Below are 21,873 nucleotides of genomic sequence, written 5' to 3'. Positions count from 1 at the left end.
TTTTGATGTGTGAGCATGTGTGTGTGGTAACAGATAGTGAGGCATGATAAATAATTTCTGTGTGCTATGAGTCTGTGTGGGTTGGTTAATAGGCAGTGGTTGCAGGGTAAAATGGCATGTAGATGGTAAGATTTGAACACCTTATAATTTTAACCAAGACAAAAGTACAAAAGATTTAGAGAAAAAAAAACGTATGAGCCCCTAATTCCGAAAGCTACAACTATAAATTACCATTTCAAAGTTTTTCTTTGAATAATACCTAAATGTGGGATTTCCCCGTTTCTGGTCTACATATCCCTGCCTCTGCTGAATTATTTTTATCCCCGGTGGGGACAAAATGTACCCTCCCTCAAAGTGATCAATGCTACTTCACCAATAGACCATCATATTCCTAAAATAGAAGTTTTTAAACTAAGTAAATTGCTGAATGCTGTGTGAACTAGCCAGACCCTAATCCACAGCGCTGTGGAGCAAGTTCTGGCAAAGTGTGACTAGATAAACATTCAGCCATTCAAACATTCATACATTTACTGATAAAAGTTACAGTTCATGCTTCCTTCCTGTATTTGTAGAAGTGTGTGTGAGTAGAATGTTAGTGGGTGTCAACATGAGGGTGCCAGTACAGTAAACTGTGTGTGGATATAGCTAAGTAAGTGAACGCATATGAGTGGGTAGTGAAGCAAGTGTTCTTTTAGGGTCTATTCAAAAAGTGAGAATTATTTGGGGGATGTGAAATGGCTGTGTGGGAGTGTGTGCGTGCCTGCGTGCATGTGTGCATGTGTGTGTTTGGTCTGTGGGTGTTTTAGCAGCCCCCTGCGGCAGAGGACCAGTGATATTTAATGGATTCTTCACAGCCGGTGTGAAGCACTGCAGTATTCATGACTGGCAGTCATGGAGGGCACTCAGATCAAACAACCAGCTAATTGAAACCCCCAAAAACCTTTTGTTCAACTTTTTAAATCACTATTTTCCCTTCTTTTCTCTTTTCATATAAAACTGCCGTTGGTCTAGTCTGATCTGACATAAATCTCCATTAATTTACTGTATTGATAGTGCTTAGCAACAGGGCTGCCTTTGGTCCTCAACAGCAGTACCAAAGAAAGGTAGAACAGGCTATTGTCAGTGCTGGGTATTACTACAATACACTAAGGAAATCAAAGTAAATGTGAGTGCCCATGTGCATGAATTATGTCTTACACCTGGATGTCACTAAAATCCTGTTGTATGATGTACATTTTTAATGAGGTATCGCAATGTAGCGCATTTAGCTATACAGTACAATTAGATTGAAGGTAGAGATAAGGGAGAAGGCGACCACTTTAATGACTTCAGAATGTGAAAAAAGCTTAACTACAGATGGGTGACAAATGAAAGGAAAAAACGGGTCAGGGTGAATTGTTGGGCCACTACGAGCATCCAGAACAGCTTTGATGCTTCTTGTAATATATTTTCCAAGTCTCTGAATTCTGAAGGGGGTGGGGGTGAACAGCATTCTTTCAAAGAAACTCCCTAATTTGGCGTTATAATGATGTTGGTGGAGAGCGCTGTCAGTCACATCAGAAAGGGGCACAGCAGAATTTGCTTGTGCATCTTCGCAAAGATTTTGTGGATGAAGAAGCTTTGTGACAGTACTTAAAGGGCTACTGTATTACACACCAGCCATCCAGGAATCTAACACAGTCAGTCACAATAGCTCTCCAAGCTAGGTAGCTTATTAACTGTCAGCTGCCTCTAAGCTAGAGTTAAAGCTTTAGTGCGTAACTTTTTGATATTAATGAACGTCCGTTACATTCAAGTTATTGCCAAATTAGTTGATACAAAGCTAACTAGAACCGCAAGAAGTTATGACAGGGTCCAAGCCTCCCGGCGCGAGTCGCCCCCGACGACCCGGGGAGCGCGCGACAGTGGGACCCAAAGCGTAACGGTGGGGAAGCAAACGTCAGGAAATATCGAGAGGTGTGAGCCACAAGGTCTGTGGTACATTGTCATTGCAAATAACCCATTAACATTGATTGAGTAAAAGGGCCAAAACTGGTCTACGTTGACTATAGCGCCCCCCTAATGGCCGATCTTCGCCAAATTTGGTACAGGGCCTCAGAGCGGCATGCCAAACAAGCATCACAGGTTTCATGTTGATAGCAATTACTACGGCAGAGAAATTGCAATCGCAAATGTCCCATTTGCATGCATTGAGTTATCGGCCAAAACACAAACATTGATTATAGCGCCAACTAGTGGCCAATTTTCGCCAAATTTGGTACAGAGCATCATAGTGCGATGTTGAACAATAATCTCAGTTTTCTGCTGATAGCATTTAATTTGGCCGAGATATGATAAAGTTTGTGTTTGGTAGCTAGCTAGGAAAATTTGTTTGTTCGTAAAATGCGCAAACTTTAACGTTGCAAAATTCTTTTGATAACTTTTGGTCATGTCCATCTGGAGATGCTACATACCAGGTTTCGTGCAGATCGTTTGCACGGCCTAGGAGGAGTTCGAAAAAGTTGGTTTTGCACATTGCGCGATATTGCGAAAAAACTTCTTAGTGGAAATGGGCGTGGCCTATATCATCAGATTCAGCTCGATTCAAGGAACACAGGAATGTAAGGGTTTCTAATGTGCGATGTGTAATGTGGGAGTTATAAGCAAAAACACGTTTGATGTCATTATAGCACCACCTAGTAGTCCATATGTGTAATTTTTGGTATGTGAGGTCCATGAACCATTGTACATCTACACTGTAAATTTGAAGTTGCTCACATTAGTGTAAGTGGTGAATCCAAACCTGAGTCCCATAGCCCACACCCACTTTGACGAATCAGTACCCCACTGCAGGGGTGGCCTCAGGAGTGGCCCTAGATGGTAGCCTCAAAATTTCGTAAAAATCGGATGAGTCGTTCATGAGATATAAACCTTTTGTACTTGTAGCGCCCCCTAGTGGCCAACTTTCGTAACATTTGTTGGGGAGCCCCAGAGGGTCATGGCAAACAAGAATCTAAAGTTTTGCATTGATAGCATTTATTTTGGCCGAGATATGGCAAGTTCATGTTTTCGTAGCTAGCTAACATGTGCGTTATTTGCGCAACTTTCATCCAATAAAAAATCTTTGGATATCTTTTGTCAGGTCAGTCTAGAGATGCTACGTACAAAGTTTTGTGCAGATCGGTCGCACGGTCTAGGAGGAGTTAGAAAAAGTAGGTTTGAGGTTAGGTTTAAAAGTCTAGGCGGAATTGGGCATGGCCTATATCAGGAGATTCAGCTGAATTCAGGGAGGGTATTTTTAATGTGCGATGTACAGTTTGGGAGTTATAGGGCCAAACGCGTATCTCTGCTATAGCGACACCTAGTGGTGGAATTGTTTTTGTCCGAGGTCCTTGCTTGGACCAGTCCTGAAAATGGCACCCCCCCCCCCCACCACCACCATGTACGGTTTAGGCTCTGGCGGGATTTTTAGGCGGAGAAAAATAATAAGAAACCTTAGGGAAACAATAGGGTTCCACAGCTCCGCTGGTCTGTCCGGCGACGTTCGGGCGCAGAAACTCGAGTAAAGATAATTACCTCTTCTGAAGAGTCCATCATGTTTATTTAATCCTCCGTGTCCACCTTGGCTACTAGCAACTGCGTGGGGGAGGGAGCTGGGCGTGATCACAGAAGGCTTGTATCATGTGGACAGGCCGACAGTGTTGTTGTCATTACAATTCATTATGGGGGCAACAGAAACTACGCACTTTAAGCCCTATTCGCATGGGATTAGTATTACCTGGTGACCTCTAGTCATTTGTAATAGTTAAGGAGGTTGTCTGTGATCTTAATCCCGTGCTAATCGGCCATGTCTGTAATTTGTCAAGTAAAAATTACCCCGCAAATGACCTAACATATTTCGCCGAACACCGAGATCCTATGATAACTTTAGTCCTGTGCAAATCGACAGGTCGTATGTCATTTTTTCAAGGTTTTTGTTTCCTGTGCGCCTTTCTATCCCTCTCGCTAAGACGGATATGAGATCGCAGGGGGCTGCGGACGCAGCCTTTCATGGCAATCCTAATCTGGACCGCTGTGACTGGAGACCTCCGGCCCCAAGTCAACGCACTCCCCACGGCTTCGACCGAGGGTTGGCGGTGATGCTGTGTGTGCGTGCCGCCGCTGCGGAGATGATAGGGTATGCGCCTTTGGCAACCTCTACAGGGCCTAGCCCAAAAAGATATGGAACCCTGACTCAAGTGTAGTGCGGCGGCCTCACCCTGGCCGTCCAGACATGTCTCTAAATTCAAGTAAAAGCAGGCTTCGCTTATCCTGTGCGAATGTGCCACACGAAACTCAGATGTAGGGGGGTAATTTCTAAATTACACAAGGTCCCCAGATGATACTAATCCCGTGCGGATAGGGCTTTAGTTGATTAAATTAACTAGTTACCCTAGCTGGTCTTCCAAGATCGCAGGTTACAGGATGCATCCAAATGCCAACTAAAGCTAATTCAGAATGAGGCTTCTGCAGCCTGAGCCAGTCAAGTAGGTCTCTAGTTTTTTTGTTGTTTTTTTATTAAATTCCCATTTGGTTAGTGATGTCCAAATGAAGCTTCATGAACCATTAGTTGTATTTGTTGACAGAACTAGATGGCACTCTTGGTAAAGGCTAAAAGAATGGCAATTCAGTGTGCTTTCAACCTTTTGTTAAACAGAGAGCGCCGTCTATTGGGTTGAGAAAATTAATACAATTCTCCACAAACCTTCATTTGGACCTCACTACTTTTTGTGTAACCACTAGATGTCTTGCTGAGCCACGTCTGACTGCATGTAAATGTCTGTTAGTGGGACACAATAAACCTACACAAGACTGCCACTTGACTGCTGCACCCTCCTCCTAATAGCTTCAGCAGAAATTTAGAATTTAGCATGGAATGAGGACTGTGGGTTTTGGCCCTCATCTTTTACAGTGTATTTGTGCAGAGGGGATCACTTCACAGCCAGTGTGGAAAGTAGGAATTATCACAGTGATCATGGTGACAGCATGGTTGTTTTGCATGGATGGCATTTGGAATATGCATTCATGCATATAACATGTATATGGATTTGCATTTCTGTTTGCATTTGCTTAACTAAATTAAGTGCATGAGCACAGTGAACACAAACACGTCCTATTTAGAACATGCTTTACCCCAATATGCATTGGGAACATGGTAACTTAGGAAGCTGTACCTTGTTTGTACTGAGTAGTGTATTTTATAAACATAAACATGTGCTTTAACTTATTAATAACATAACATGTGTTTACAATTTCAGAAGGAGAACTGGATGGCAGTTTGTTTACATCAAATCAATTATTATGGATTCCCTAGTGTCTCTGCATTAGCAAGAAATGTATCCAGCTACATGATGAGTAGAAGAGGCGGGTTTCTCAAAAACATGGTCTGACCTTGACTTCAATAGACATTTTGAAAATGACAGTATTTGCATGAATATAAAGCAGTGAAACAATCATGTCCCTGCTTGTAATCAGTGAAGTAGTGTTGAATAATAAGGTAGTTAAATTATGACCATGAATTATTATCCAATCAGTGATGGCCAAGGATATAACAGCCACCAATATCAACCTTTAAAATATGTAGTACTCTGTGTGCTATCAGTTCCACATCGTCAACACGTGGAATCCGCAAAAACAAATCATTAAACTCCACTTTATTGTACAAAAAAAGGTAATAGAGTGCATCTACCACTGAAGCATCACAGGCAGAACGCCTTGAGGAGCAGAATCTCTGTTCTGGTCCCTTTGTGCCCAAGAGGATCTTCATTTATAATGTCAAAGCATCTGCTGCGTGAAATAAAAATGCTATGTTTTTGCTGTCCCCAGTCTTATACATAATGCCCCAAAATCAGCTACAGTAAAAAGAGAGCTACAGGAGAAATAGCACTACAAAGACAGATCCAGGCCATTTGCCATTTCTTTAAACTATTACTTAGAAAAGAATAACATGCAGTCACCTCACTATAGCTCAGACCAGACAAACTAAAGGGAGTTTAAGAGATAAAGTGAAGTGGAATTGGATATACAAGGTGAGAGACAGAATATAATACGCATCCAGACTGTAAAAATATGGGCAAAGTGCCTTAAACCGGCATCTTTCTAAGTTCCAGCAGGGGGCGACTCCACTGGTTGCAAAAAGAAGTCTGTTTCTATAGAAGTTTATGGGAAAATGACCCTACTTCTCCCTTGAATTATTACCTCACTAAACATTTTCATAACAAGTTTATGGTCTCAATCGCTACTCTCAAGTCTTCTTCAGTACAGTATGATTCATTTAGCTTTATGGTCCCATTTATTTTAAAATAGACGATAAATCAGGGGATGCGTTAGGGGCGTGGCTACACACCGACCTGTCAATCAGGACAGAGGCTTAGCGATGCATCTCCATGGCCATGTGTACATTAAAATAGCCGTGACATTGTTTTTGGGTGTCGTCCATGTTTTCATCTTAAACTCTGACCCTCTAATTGTGTGTTTTCACTTCATCAAAGCTAATTGGAACATTTTGGTCACCTAAAAATGTCTTGTTCACCGTGCTGCAAACCAACCTAGCTAGCTACCGCTAAGGGAATGTTTGCTGATTTTATAAGCCCTTCAGATACTACATCTGTTTTACTGCTGTACTGCTCATTAGCGTTTAGCTTAGCACAGCAGCATTGCAACCATATACAACACTGGCTTGGCCGCGTTATCCTCCAAGCTCCAACCTCTCTTCAAACATCGTCACGTCAGACCAAGATGCCGATGGCCAAATTACCAAACTCCAGGCTTAAAAACGGCAGTCCACAAACCAATGGGTGACGTCACTGCTGCTACGTCCATTATTGTAGCGTTCTATGTATGCAACATTATTGTTTTAGTAGTCCCGCTTTGCCAGACCTTCCTCACAGCGCTACGGAGGATGGTCTGGCGAGTCCACACAGCTGTAAGGAAGAATTAAACTGAATGTTAAACACTATCTTTTAAACAGAGGCCTCAGAGCGTCGGCCTCTGAGATAAAGAAGTCATGACCAAGATGTGGTCATCCTGAACAAAGAGCATGTGACCTGTTTAAACTGATCTTAAACAAAGAGCAGGTGACTTGTTTAAAACTGATCTTAAACAAAAGAGCAGTGTGTTTAAACTGATCTGAAACAAAGAGCATGTGACCTTTTCAAGAACACTGATTTCCGATTGGACAACGGACCCTGCCCTCCATGAACTAATCCTTGACAACACTCTGGACTTCCTTCTGCTCACCGAAACCTGGCAACAACCCAACGACTTCTTCTCCCTCAACCAAGCATCCCCCCCGGCTACAACTACATCTGCAAACCCCATCCCTCCCGCCGTGGAGGTGGCCTTGCTGTTATTTTCAATCAGAACTTCCGGATCACAGAACTCACCCTCCCCCATTATCATCGTTTGAATATCTCGTCTTCAAAGCTCTTTCCTCCATGACAGTCATCCTCATTTACTGGCCACCTAAACCAAATCCCTCCTTTCTCTCCGATTTTACTGAACTCCTCACATTAGCCTCATCTCTCTCTCCACATCTGCTGCTACTCTGTGATTTAAACATCCACATGGACTCCCCACCTGCAAGCTATCATCAGAATTCACCATTTTACTGGACAACTTCACTCTCACCCAACATGTCACATTCCCCACCCATGAAAAAGGACACATCCTCGACCTGGTCTGCTCCACAAACCAACCGGTGCTCGACCTCCATCCATGCCTCTTTCCCCTCTCTGATCACAAACTGATACGTTTCACCATCCCTTCTCCAACCCCACGCCCCAGCCTCCTCAGAGAAATCACCTTCCGCAACCTTAAATCTATCGATCCCCACCATCTCTCTGACCTGCTCTCCACCACTCTCCACCTGGACTCAACCCTCACCTCACCTGATGACCTCACAAACCACCTCAACTCCACCTTGTCTACCTCCCTCAACACCCTGGCCCCCCTCAAAACAAAAACCGTCACTTTTAACACCTCTTCACCCTGGTACACATCTGCACTCTAGAAAATGAAACAAACTGGCCGCCAACTTGAATAACAATAAAATCATCTCTCACAGTCCACCATGAAGCCTATAAACTCCACCTCACTGCCTACAAAGACGCCCTCATTGCTGCTAAATCTGCCTACCTCTCTCCACCATCCTCACCGACCCCTGTCAAAACCCCAGAACCCTTTTCTCCACAATGAACAACCTCATCAAGCCTCGGACCAACACCCTCCCTACCTCTACTGCGGATCTCTGCAACTCATTCCTCCACTTTTTCGCTGACAAAATCAACATAATTTACCAATCTCTATCCCCTGTATCTGACCTCCCAGGATCTAGTCCAGCACCTACCACGGCCCCTCTTCCCCCCATCCCTCCTGACCTCCCGACCCCTCCTCCACACTGCCTCCTCTCCCAGTTTGACTTGGTCACCATCAGCTCTTCCAAACCCAGTACCTGCTCCCTTGACTCCCTCCCTACTCCACTCCTGAAGTCCTGCCTCCCCGTCCTATGCCCCTACCTCACTAACCTCTTCAACTCCTCATGTCCCTTGGAACTGTCCCCTCTGCCTTCAAAACTGCCGCTGTCACCCCAATCCTTAAAAAACCTGGTCTGGATCCCTCCTCCCTCAACAACTACTGCCCAATATCCAACCTCCCCTTTCTGTCTAAAACCCTGGAACGTATAGTCTCTTCACAACTACAAACCCATCTTCATGCCAATAACCAATTTGAACCTCTCCAATCTGGTTTTCACCCCCTCCACAGCACAGAAACTGCTCTCCTCAAAGTCCTGCTCACCTCTGCTGACATTGGTTCCCTCAATATCCTTATCCTCCTCGACCTGAGTGCAGCCTTCAATACCATGAGCCATAACATCCTGCTCACCAGACTCAAAGACCTTGGTATCAAAGGTACTGCACTCAGCTGGCTCCACTCCTACCTTTCCAACAGATCCCACTTCATCTCTCTCCATAACCACACCTCTGACACAGCCACAGTCACTCAAGGTGTTCCCCAAGGCTCCGTACTCGGCCCTTTCCTCTTCATCATCTACATCCTCCCCCTTGGTCAGATACTCCGCCATTTCCACCTGGACTTCCACTGTTACGCCGATGGCACCCAAATCTACCTCAGCACCAAATCCCCCCACAATCCTCCCCTCTTCCACATCAACTCCTGTCTGTCAGCTATTAAGAGCCCTAAGGGATCGTCCATAATACGGTACCGTACGAAACGGTTTAATTTAGCCACTTACCGATTTTTGCTGCTAAAAGCTAAGGAATTAGCCATCACGGGGGTGTCTTTGGTGTCTTTGTAGCCTTTACAGAAGGTTTTCTATCCAGCCTGGAAGTTGTGCCTCTTTTCGGAGTTGTTCAGCAATAAATCCAAACGCTTATATCCAAGATTTATCCACTTGATGTCCATAATTTATCAATTTTCCGTCATTTTTGCCACTAGCTCGATGCTAGCTGCCATTTTGAATATGCCATGATGCTTTGCGAGATTGTGTTGACGTCTTTCAACCAATGGGAAGGTAGGTCCGTCATACAAAGAGTATATGGAGTTGAAAGATGGATCACTCCAGCAAATCCGAGCGAGAACAAAGGCTATAGAGTGTAAAGATAGGTCACTCCAGTCTATTACAGTTCTACAGAGAAGAATGTTTTGAGATGTGGCATAAATGTGGGCCTTTTTTGAAGAAATGTAAACAGTTTTTCCTTTTACATGAGTTATAATGTTCATTATGTTTATTTTTGCACTGCTTGACTCCAAATATATAGGAGAACTGTTTTAGAACATTGCTGTGTGTGTGATTTCAATAAATATGACAATATTATTTGATTATTGGCATAAGTGAATGTCATGAGGGCAAAAGCGTCTGGACTTTTTTTGAAAAAATGTATATATTTTGTCAACTGTATAAGTTATAATGTTTATTTCTTCACAGTGTGACTCCTAATACATATGTGAACTGATTTAGACAGGAGATTGGCTTGGCTTTTATTGATCTGTCTGTGATATCAATACATATCTGTGAGATTCATGTTCCGTTTTATTTATTTGTGTTTAAGGTCATACAACCTATTTTTACATTCAAGTGACCTCACTGCAGCACAAACATTCTAATAGCCCAGTTTTTCCTGAAAAAAATGATGTTCATAAATTGACTGTAGACAACAAGGTTGATGTTTTACAAGCTTTTTTAGAAAATAAAACCAGACGGACAATGAACTGTAAAAATTACCTTAGGTTTCTAAGCGTTAAAACCTAGATGCAACACAACTTCCTCAAACTCAACAGCGATAAAACAGAATTCCTCCTCATAGGCTCCAAATCCACACTCAGCAAAATCAATAACCCCATTCTCACCATCGACAGCACCATTGTCTCCCCATCTCCCCAGGCCCGCAACCTTGGTGTGATCTTTGACTCCGCCCTCTCCCTTGAGCCCCACATCTGTCATGTCATTAAAACCTCCTTCTTTCACCTCCGCAACATCGCCAAAATCAGACCCTCTCTCACACCCCCCGCTGCTGAAAGACTCATTCACGCCTTCATCTCCTCCCAACTGGACTACTGCAACTCACTTCTTCTCGGCATCAGCTCTACCAACATCAACCGACTCCAACTGGTCCAGAACTCAGCCGCCCGACTCATCACCCGCTCCAAATCCTGGCACCACATCACTCCAGTCCTAAAACAACTCCACTGGCTTCCTATCTCCCACCGGATCACTTACAAAATCCTGGTCCTCAACTACAAAGCCCTCCACCATCTGGCCCCCTCTTACCTCACTAACCTACTCTCCCCGTACCAACCCTCACGGTCCCTCAGATCCACCTCAGCCAGTCTCCTCTGTATCCAAAAGTCCAACCTCCGCATTTTTGGGGACAGAGCATTCTCCAGGGCAGCTCCCAGGCTCTGGAACTCCCTCCCCCAAGAGATCCGCACCTCTGAGTCCCTCACCATCTTCCAGTCTCGCCTCAAGACCCATCTCTTCACCACTGCCTATCCGTAGCCCCATGCCCCTTCCCTTTTCATCTGTGCCTGAATCTTGTTTTGTTTTATTTTGTTTTGTTCTGTTTTTATTATCTATACCTGCCCTGTAAAGCGACTTTTAGTTAGTGAAAAGCGCTATATAAGTTCAATTTATTATTATTATTATTATTATTAGATAGTCTAGCTGCCTGGATTTACACTGCAGAGATCTGAGGAGCAGTTAACCATAGTCCTCATAAATCCACCAGAGTTTAGAATGCCAACACAAAGAAAGCCCAAGGTAACGGACATCCGGCATAAATGAGGGACATTTGGCGGAATTTCCAGCGGCACCTGAACAATCCCGGAAGTGGAACGTCATGTATATAGACTGTTCTTTTAGTAGTTTGTAAGTTTCACTGTACTTGTCAACGTGCATTATAAACTTTAGTCTAAAGACTGCTCGTGTTTATTATTCATTTTTATTCTGCTTTTTTTCATCATTTCCCAATGTGATCCCTTATTGTTAAGTACTTCGTAGTGTGCATGAAACTTAATTCACTGAATACCCTCCCAACATTTGATGATGATTAAGATGCAGCATCAATACTGTATATCTTATGACTAATGAATAATTGAAAACACGTGCTAAAAATAGCACATTGGTGCATAATGTGTAAGAATGACAGCTCTGGTGCTGTTTGAAGATCTCTCCGGTGCTAATATGTGAATTGCACTTGTTCTTGGTGGAGCAGAGATATTCATATGCAAAAACGGGATTAAAGGTGTTTCTACATCCATCTATGACTAATTGTGGGAGCAGAATTGAGGCTTGTGTACATGAGTTACAATAAAAAACATATAAAACACAACCAGTTTGTATGTACAGCTTTATACAGGTGTCTATAAATGTGACAAAAAAAGAATATGTATGCAAATGTACTGTGTTTGTGCGCAAACAGACTTTTAGTCATGAATGTACAGTTGCATGTATCTGGCTCCCATTTCATTCACAGACCACAAGAGATGTACATTTGTGCTGCGAATATCTTTTGCAAAGAATTGCAACAGATACATACATACATAAACATAATAACATAAAGCTTAAAGTAAGGAAAAATGCAAAACAACAACTAATTCATGGTGAGATATTATATATAGACATGTAATAACACTATATTTATATTTTAACTTTTATTCAAAATAAGGCACAGAAGTCATGTATGACTAATTACTGTTACGTTAGGTTATGGCATCCTAGTCTATATCCACGACGTTCCACACGCCGGATGTCACTCTTTCTGGCCGGATGTCCGTTACTTTCCGCTTTCTTTGTGTTGGCATTCTAAACTGAGCATCACCCTAAAGCTCTTTTGTCTCTCTCTCTCTCTCTCTCTTCTCTTCTCCCTGCCACTGTTATCACAGGAGGCTCATACAAACACACTCACACACGTCCCCGTGTGTCAAAAGTTGTGATGGATTACAACAATCAAACAATATTTAATGAGTCCCAGCTGGCTGCGAGGAACCAGAGCCATTTAAAATTGTAGGAGAGAACAGATCTCTTTATCTATTTTTGTCCCCACTGTCTTCCCCTCTCCTCTTGGATGAGTCACGCTCCGTTCCCAAACCACTGTGACACACTTTGATCCACAGAAACACACACACTGAGGTCTGCTGATTAAGACCAGTGTGTCACATGTTCATAGTCTCTGTTTGATTCAAATAAAAACTATATATAATCCTGAAACTGTTTTCACTTCCTACTACTGTGATCTCAGACAACTCTTCATATTCTCAAAGTAAAACATCTATAGGAAGAAAGCCATTCATACACCAATCCTGAACACATTAAAGGAGAACTCCGGGTAATTTTTACGTTAATCCTGATCGCTATAAGTATGTGAGTACTGTCGATAGCAAAAAAAACAAGCCGAATCGGTGCTAGCTAACTGGAGCTGCTGCAGCTAATGCCGAGAGCTCCCACTTAGCTAAAACGGCAGTTTTGGGGGCATATCATAAAGAGTGCCTTTGTGCCTCTTAACAGACACAAAATGCAATTAAAATGTCTGTGCAACATGAACAGGGCCCTTACATGACAACAAGATGCGTTTTCAACTATTGTTTAAATTCACCTACCCTGTTAGCTGCTAGCTGCCGTCTGGGATGAGTGAGTGTGTTAAGTCAGGTTTCGGTAATAATCATCAAGCAGCAGTTCCCTGTGTATTTGTAGCATATATATCCATTTTGTGTGCAATCCATCTGGCGTTGGTGAATAGTAGTCTCTGCAGTGGCGAACTGTGTGTTAGTTGCCTTAGCCAGGCTAGCAGGGCCGACCGGCATCCTTCTAATTCCTCCCCGCCTTCCTCACCTGCCGCCGCCGACAACAATCCACGGGCGCCCGCTGGTCTGGTGGATGTCCTCCAGAGGACAGTTCATGCTTTCACGGCGAAATTTTATTTCCCCCTCAAAAATAGGTAATTGAGCACTGTAGTGGTTATGATCATATCAGTGACTATGTAACTACATGGAAACGGGACAAATGATGCCTGGTTCTTGTAAAGTAACAGCATTACAGAAGGCTAGCTGTAGTCTTGCGCTGAAGTCCCGTGGGATTTCAGTTGTAGCAGGAAAAGGTAAACAGCAGTGTGCAGATGGAAGCGTGGTGTGAGAAGAGTGAAGAGCGGAGGTGTTCACAAGGGAAGAAGCTTGGAGTAACCTATGGAGCTAGAGCAGCCTGGCTGAACATTCACTCATCACAGACGGCAGATAGCAGCTAACAGGGTAGGTGAATTTATACAATATCTGAGTTGAAAACGCATCTTGTTGTCGTGTAAGGGCCCTGTTCATATTGCACAGACATTTTAATTGCATTTTGTATCTGTTAAGAGGCACAAAGGCACTCTTTATGATATGCCCCCAAAACTGCCGTTTTAGCTAACGGGAGCTCTCGGCATGAGCTGCAGCAGCTCCAGTTAGCTAGCACCGATTCGGCTTGTTTTTTTTGCTATCGACAGTACTCACATACTTATAGCGATCAAGATTAACGTAAAAATTGCCCGGAGTTCTCCTTTAACAGGCCCTACTCTTTCACACCTATTGTTTTCTTATTTTTTCAGTTCTATTTTTTTTACAAAGTTTTATTGTCATATACAACAGTAGGGAAACATGTTTCCCTGTACAATGAAAGTCTTCATTTGCTGCCCACAGAATGGCAAATGATGTAAAATCTACAATATGCACTACAAATATTCAAAATAAAACAATTTTACAAAAATAAAACCATTTTAAAAGGCAACATGTAAAAAGTTGTTAGTCTCGTCTTCTTTTTCTCTTCCTTTCTTTTATTTCCAAGTTTTTTCCATGTCCCAACAGACCAAGCTTTTAGTTTTTTTGTGACATTGTTATACATTGTTTCAAATTGCAATGGTGCGAGCACACTAAAGAACTTTACTTGACATACCTATGGGGCGCCAAATGTAAAAATTCAGATAAAATTTTATAGCTGATATATGTTTTGATAATATGTTGTTTTACACTCATGTCTGTCTCAAATGTGAGAAACATTTGCTAAATGTGAGGAAAGTGACTTAAATAATCAAAATTCAGCTATAAAATTGTATCTGATTTTTTACATTTGGCGCCCCATACATACAGTACCTATGTCCTGTCATCATCACCTAGGTGACATGCGTCTCCCGATACTTGTATTTCATTGGTTTGTAGACAGGGTTCCCCGTCTCATATATTCTCTAAAGTGTCTGAAGTGTTTTCCAACTGACTCCTGCTCTCCCCATGCTACCGCAGCTCATTTTCTTTTGTTGAGTTGTTTTTCCTTTTTTTCAGTTCTGACTGTTAACCATTCCTGCTTCAGCAGTTGAGAACCAAGACACAGGAACTTTACTTGGATCTTAACCCTCATGGTGTCCTTGGGTCGAATTTGACCCTTTTTTTAAAAAGATTTATTACCGTCCGTGTCTATGATTATCCACTCAACATATGTTCCTTTGATAGCGTAAGTCAAAATAATTCCTATTTTCTGCCTTTTCACTCAAACATTAGGTCTCATTTCATATAACAAGAAAAAGTGTAAAACTAGTGGTAATAGGTTGATGTTAGTGGGGTATATATTCATATCATATATTGGTAATGCGGGGGAGTGGCAAAATTGTCAAAAAAAAGAGTTAATTTTCAGGAGACGAGTGCGTGGTCAACTGGAGGACAACACAAGGGTTAAGGAGCTGCAGTGTTTAATCATTGACAAACTAAAACCTACACTGAACTTTTACTACCACTTAACAACTTAATTGCTCCGATCCCACACAGCTGTCTGCTCTTTACTAGTCTCACATTCACTACGCTGTGGAGTAAGGTCTGGCTACACCACAGATACGTTCTGGGATAGGAGAAAAAATAAATTGCATTTCTTTAAACCAATCACAATCGTCTTGGGCGGCGCTAAGCTCCGGACGCAGCGACATTGGCTGTGCAAAATAGTCTTGGGAAGAAACTTGTTTAGGTGGAACATTTGCCCCCTGCAAAAGAAAACACCACATACAATAGTAAATGAAGTTTACTGTTCACACAACAGAGTGAGCTATAAACATAATTAGCTCTTACCAGTGTATCGCCAGGTGTACTTTATTTAAGCAATCCTCTCCAATCGGTCCCAAAACGTCCCAGTTAGAGAGGAAATGCAAACATATTCTTTGTAAATCTTTACAATCATTCCCGAAAGAACCAAGCAGGCCTGCCTTGTTGCACGGTCCAAATGTTTTTCAAAACTTGCCATTTTCAGCGTGTAGCTTGCTAGGCTGGAAGTGTTGTTTTTTGCCATAGCGAAGGGATTTTCAGAACGGCAACACACAGACAGCGGAAGGTGAGGGGCAAAGCCTGACATGCCTGAAATGTACTTCCGTTGATCCATACTAACTCTGAACGTATCCACCATCACTCTCTCTCTTGCTCACTCTCTCTCCCTTTCGAACCACACACGTACCAGTCTATATCCACGACGTTTCACCTCCGGGATTGCTCTTGTTCTGCCCGAAATTACCCCGGATGTCACTCTTTTCGGATGTCCATTTTGCTATCTTTGTCTTGTAATTTTAAACTCCGGTGGATTTATGAGGACTATGGTTAACTGCTCCTCAGATCTCTGCAGGGTTAATCCAGACAGCTAGCTAGACTATCTGTACAGTTTTCTGTTGCACAACTAAAACAACCTTTGAATGTACACATGTTCCACCAAAACAAGTTCCTTCCTGAGGCTATTTTGCAGAGGCACCGTGGCTCCCCTCGGCACTTCGCACTGGCCATGATTGTGTTTGGTTTAAAGAAATGCCAATAAACCAGAACACGTTTTTCTCCCATCCCGGATTGCTGTGTGGACTAGCCAGACCCTCCGCAGCAGCACTGTGGAGGAAGGTCTGGCAAAGCGAGACTACACACGTACACTGAGCACTGAGCTAGTGTCAATAGCCTGCCAGAACTTCCTGTAATTGGTCCAAAAGTCTGGACTCCCAAAAAATGCTTTTTACACTAAATCTGACCATGGTTCAACTTGATCTGGTCCAAGACCACCTCTTTTCATCGCACCAAGGCTATTTGGTCTGGACTGTGGTCCAGAGGAGGACTTACAGCTGTAATTTTGGTTCAGGTCAAACTGAAAAGTTTAAAAGTCCTGACAAAACGAGGTGTGAAAGGGCCCCTAGTCTTAGAAAAAGGAACAAACTGGAAAAAAAATTGTCAAGCTGTGCCGTAAGATTACTGATGCTACCCTTAATGACCTCCATTGCCTTTATGAAATGAGGGTCATCTCAAAGGCACAGACTTCTCCCTTGGACTCAACATCCTCTAGGAAAGAAGCACTTTATTAATCCCTCAATGGGGAAATTCAATTTTTACACTATGTTGTTGTGACATTACACACATAGGCACACACAGGACCTATTTTTTCTTCTTCTTCCATGATTAATAGTGACAGTGTAGGAGATATGGATCTTGTGCTGTGTTGTGTATGATGTATGTATTTGTGTTGGACTACTGTGTTGGACTGTTGCTTGTAAAGCAAATTGCCCCTTGGGGACATTCAAGTTTGTTTTTGTTTTTTAATCTTGAATCTCAAATCAAATCTTCTCATTCAGAATAATCAACCTTATCGCTAAACAGAACGTTAATATTGGACATTTTTGCAAAACCCAGCATAATGACAGCTAGCACTGAAGAGCATGCCTGTGACCCTGTTATTGCTAAAGCTCTGGTTGCTAATTTAACTGTGAATTGTGCAACATGTGTGGAGTCTGAGTGGATAGGAAATTTATGTTTAGCATTTTGAATGGCAGTGTGTTACATGTGAACACAAGAATTTTGTGTTGTGTTTTGGAAAAAGTGTGGTTTTGGTCTGTCCGAGGTTTCTGTCTAAAAGGAAGTTTTTCCTCGCCACTCTTTGCAAATTATAGAGTGTGGTCTAGATCTACTCTATCTGTAAAATGTCTTAAAATAACTCTTGTTATGATTTGATACTATAAATCAAATTGAATTGGTTTAGAACTGCAATCTGAGTATACAGCAGGAAATGTGTTTGTATTTTAGAAGAATTGGTCCAGGGGTTTGGTACATGAGTAACAGGTTGTGGTCATCGTGTCTCAAGTACCAGTATTGTACACAATTGAGAAATATTGTTAGTATACTGTTAGATATTGTTAGTTTAAGCAATCATGTAAACAGCTTACTGTATAAGAGTATTTCTTGACTTGCGCTATTGCAAACACAGTGACATTATTGTGTTCATGGACTGTAAAAACATCCATTCCTGACTAACTGAATGCTAACCATGCTCAACACCTGATCATGAGCCTTTGTCCTTATACAGACAGTAACACAACAGATTTCAGCCTTTCCAACACAGGCCCACTGGATCCCGCCAGAATTTATGTTATAGAGCCAAGAATATAGGCCAATTAACTGTAAAATGCAAGGTAATTGATTTGCAGTGCCAAATGTACTGTAAAACAAGCCAGCTTTGTGTTGACAAGCTAATGAGTATAGCATTGTGTGAGTAGCTGGTTTTGTGTGCGAGCATGCATGCGTGTTTGCAGTAAAAGAAAGGTCCGTTTACAAGTGTCTGGTTAGTATGAGGGTTGAAAGACACACATTTAAAGAGAGATGGGAAGAAAGCTTTAAATGATGTCCTGAGCTAGTGTTTGTACAAGTGTGTGTGTGTGTGTGTGTGTGCGTGTGCGTGTGCGTGTGCGTGTATGTGTATGTATGTGTGTGTGTGTGTGTGTGTGTGTGTGTGTGTGTGTGTGTGTGTGTGTGTGTGTGTGTGTGTGTGTGTTTGCATGCGTGCGTGCGTGCCCGTGTGTGGCTGTTTTGGACTTTTATGCAGAGGCATAACTCATGCCCACTGTCCAGCCAGCCAGCTTGAGCATCAATCCCTAATACCCTGATACCTTGATATTTTGAAGGTGTAAGACAATGGACAGTTCAGGGATGGAGGGAGGCTGATATATGATACCTATTATGTTGGGATACTCCAAAGTATCCAGATCATATAGGAATAGGACAATATGTCTACCAGCTGAAACCAAGATGCCAAACACTTGACCAGCAGCATCTCAGCATGACCTGTCTTATGCCTGTTTTGTCAGCATGTGATAAAAGCATGTTGAGGCTGATAATATATATATATATATATATATAAATATATATCTTTCAGATTTGTTGATTTCATGATGTATTTCATGCTTCTTCCCATGTCCACCCATCCCACCTTACATTGGGCGATAGAGCACCAGAGCACCAGTCTATCACAGGGTTATTGTACTGGTCATTTGCCCTTGGCTGTGCCATTCCATCATGTTCTGTTGTTTTTGTGACTGCAAAGTAAGTAATATTAAAGAATGGTGGCCAGCCAATTGAGGGCGTGTGTGTGGCGCCCCACCAGCCACAAAGCGTTATTCAATATTTAGTATTCCCTTTTCTAGTCAGTGCAGTCCCAGCCATGCGATACACACAAATTCAACACAATCTCCTCCCGATCCGCCTCCATCTAATACAAGTCAATGGGTGCAAAAAGGGCACAGAGGACAACGTACTAAAACCAGTCAAACAGGATTTGTGGCTGGTTGGCTGTAGGGCTGCAACTAACAATTAGTTTTTTTATTGACAAATCTGTAGATTATTTTCTTGATTAAGCGGACAGTTGTTTTGTCTGTAAAATATCAGACATGGTTAAAGATGACGTCCTCAAAATACTTGTTTTGTCCACAACTCAAAGATATTCAGTTTACTGTCACAGAGGAGTGAAGAAACTAGACAAAGAAATCACATTTAAGAAGCGGGAATCAGAGACGTTTTACTTTTTTTTTCATAAAAAATGAATCAAACTGATATCAAAACAGTTGGTGATTAATTTCATAGTTGACAACTAATTGATTCATCTTTGCAGCTCTAGTTGGCTGAGTAGCTAATCAAGGGTTTCCCTGATTGTATTTCTTTCACCAATAATATATTTTAGTTTATGGTTAGAAAAGCGGAGACTTTTAGCCACTGTCTTCTACTGTTTTGAGAAATCAAGTATTACTTTGTAAATTAATTCTGATATTAGTGTTATCACTACAAGGAAGGTGCAATGTGGTAGTTTGAGCTCCAGCTTTGTTCAACTTCCACCTGTTTACATCTAGCCGTAGTACGGTAGCCTAGTAGGACACACCCCATAATATTAGCCATTGCTAACTCCACTGGTCCAGTCCAGCAGATGGTGCGGAGGTAAGCAAAAGGAGCAGTCAATAGCAGGATGGCATGATAGGCTAAACTGTAGGCTGTTTTGTATATGCACTACTGTGTATTTGCATCGCTGTAACTATCAACGTACCATAGTTGATCTGTGACTGGTATCTACCGGATGGAATAGCAACACAGATTTTGGTGCCTCATGTTGGTGCCACTTAAATGCCTGTGCATTTGCACCCATATTGATAGTTTTCAGTCACATGACTGTTGCTGAGCCTGGAGGGCAAAACTGGGAATTCCATAGAGCTGCCGTACAAGCCTTCAAGTTTTTCTCTTCTACAAGTGTTCAGATCACCTCTCAAAAGACAAATATACAGTATATATATATATATATATATATATATATATATATATATATATATATATATATATACAAACTGCAAGACTTAGGCACATTTGACCAATATACTGCGCCCACTGCGGTGTTTCAATCATTAAGTGTAATTATTTCAACTAATGTTAGCTAATGCTGGCTAGCTAGCTAGCCGCACTCAATCATAACATGATGTCGTAACTTTCACCACTGCTCATTTCATGAAGGGCCCCGGCAACAAAACGTGTCTTTGTTTACTTTGTATAATGTGCTGTTGGATTGCATTTGATTTTGCCATTTTGTCTGCGATCGGAAACGATTCTGGGAAAAAGATAGCTCACTAGCGCGCTAACGTTAGCTACGCTAGCTAACACCGGCAATCAGAAACAAAAATCTATGATACAATGTCTTTTTTGATAATCTACACGTTTTCTTGCCATGGCCTTTCTAAAATAAGCCGTGGTAAAATATACTATAATCTCTTCAAGGAGTTAATAAGCAGACAGCAAAGCTAGCTAGTTGGTAATTTGTCTACTTCCACTTTATAAACAGCTAACTGCCGGAGCTGTGAACTAATTTAGCGATGTTTAGCTACATAACGTTAGCAATATATCTTGTGTAGAATACAGGACTGGCAGGGCAGAGGGAAGTGTCAGGGAGCAGAGTATAGGCTTGTCTCTCTTTGCTTTGTGCATCCAGTTGAACAACAACTATCTGATATTTTAGGCTACAACGTGGTAAAAGCTGAGCCGACTCATTCAGTGTTCGACAGTGGAGGGCAGCTTCTTTTTGCCATCCAGGTGGCCGTTCCCATTGTGCTGTGCTGTGACGTGACGTCACGTGAAAACTATCAATTACATTTTTTTTGCTTATCCAGAAAAGATATTTAAAGGAACTTCATGTAGAACAAACAAACATTGATTGATTGATTACAAAGAAGCCTGTCTTCCTCCAAACATAAAGCCGTATAGATGAAGACACATTCTGAAAGACTCATCAGACCACATTCATATTTTCATTGCTCAAAGTTTTGTCACCCTGATACAATGTTTTGTGAGGTTGGCCTTGATACATACAGCCAATCCCCAAATGCCCTTCAAGGCATAAAAAGCCCATTGCACAGGTTTGTTGAGACTGTGTCACAGAGATTTTATTAGACCACAATGAGCTTCAACTTGAAACCAGTCTGTTGCTTCATCTGTTTTTAATGTGCTAAATGTGCTGGTTTTACTGTAAAGTGTCTTTGAGTACCATGTAGAGCACTATATAAATAAAATGTATTATTATTATTATTATTATTATTATTATTATTATTATTATTATTATTCCCTGCAAGCATGCTTATATAGTCAACTACTATTTCTGGAACAGACAGTGACTCACCTTTCAGTTTTTTCACATTGTTTCTTTTGTCTTTTCTCTGTACCGTGTATATGTGTGTAGATAGGAGTGTGGTAACTCAGTCCATGCTGTCCTCAGCCTCCTCTCTGAGAGACCACACAGCTTTCTTCCAGTCAGAATCGATGCGGCCGGCAAATGACCCCAAAGAGCGCGACCCCTCCCACGTGCGGATGCTAAATGATGTACTCCGGGACCTGGAGAAGAGCTTCATCATCCCACAGACACCGCCTGGAGTGTACAGGTAGGAGACAAGTTACTCAGATCTGCAACCCAGGAATGCACACACACACACACTCAGTTTGCAAAAAAAAAAAAAAATGATGTTACAAAATCAAGACATCAAGACTTGAGTCTTAAGTTCCATTCAC

At 42.1% G+C, this 21,873-nt stretch overlaps 1 protein-coding gene across 1 annotated transcript in view; it reads left to right on the top strand.

Moving 5' to 3' along the window:
• Nucleotides 1–21,873, top strand: part of LOC116058719 (inactive N-acetylated-alpha-linked acidic dipeptidase-like protein 2) — a 457,605-nt gene that overhangs the window by 417,607 nt on the left and 18,125 nt on the right. The window contains 1 exon segment of the mRNA XM_036007698.1: nucleotides 21,548–21,746. Within this exon segment, the coding sequence (XP_035863591.1) occupies nucleotides 21,548–21,746 (199 nt within the window).

Source organism: Sander lucioperca, chromosome 11 (genome assembly GCF_008315115.2).
Source record: "Sander lucioperca isolate FBNREF2018 chromosome 11, SLUC_FBN_1.2, whole genome shotgun sequence".
NCBI lineage: Eukaryota > Metazoa > Chordata > Actinopteri > Perciformes > Percidae > Sander > Sander lucioperca.
Note: the sequence above shows the minus strand (reverse complement) of the source record. Positions and strands in the feature narration are given on the sequence as shown.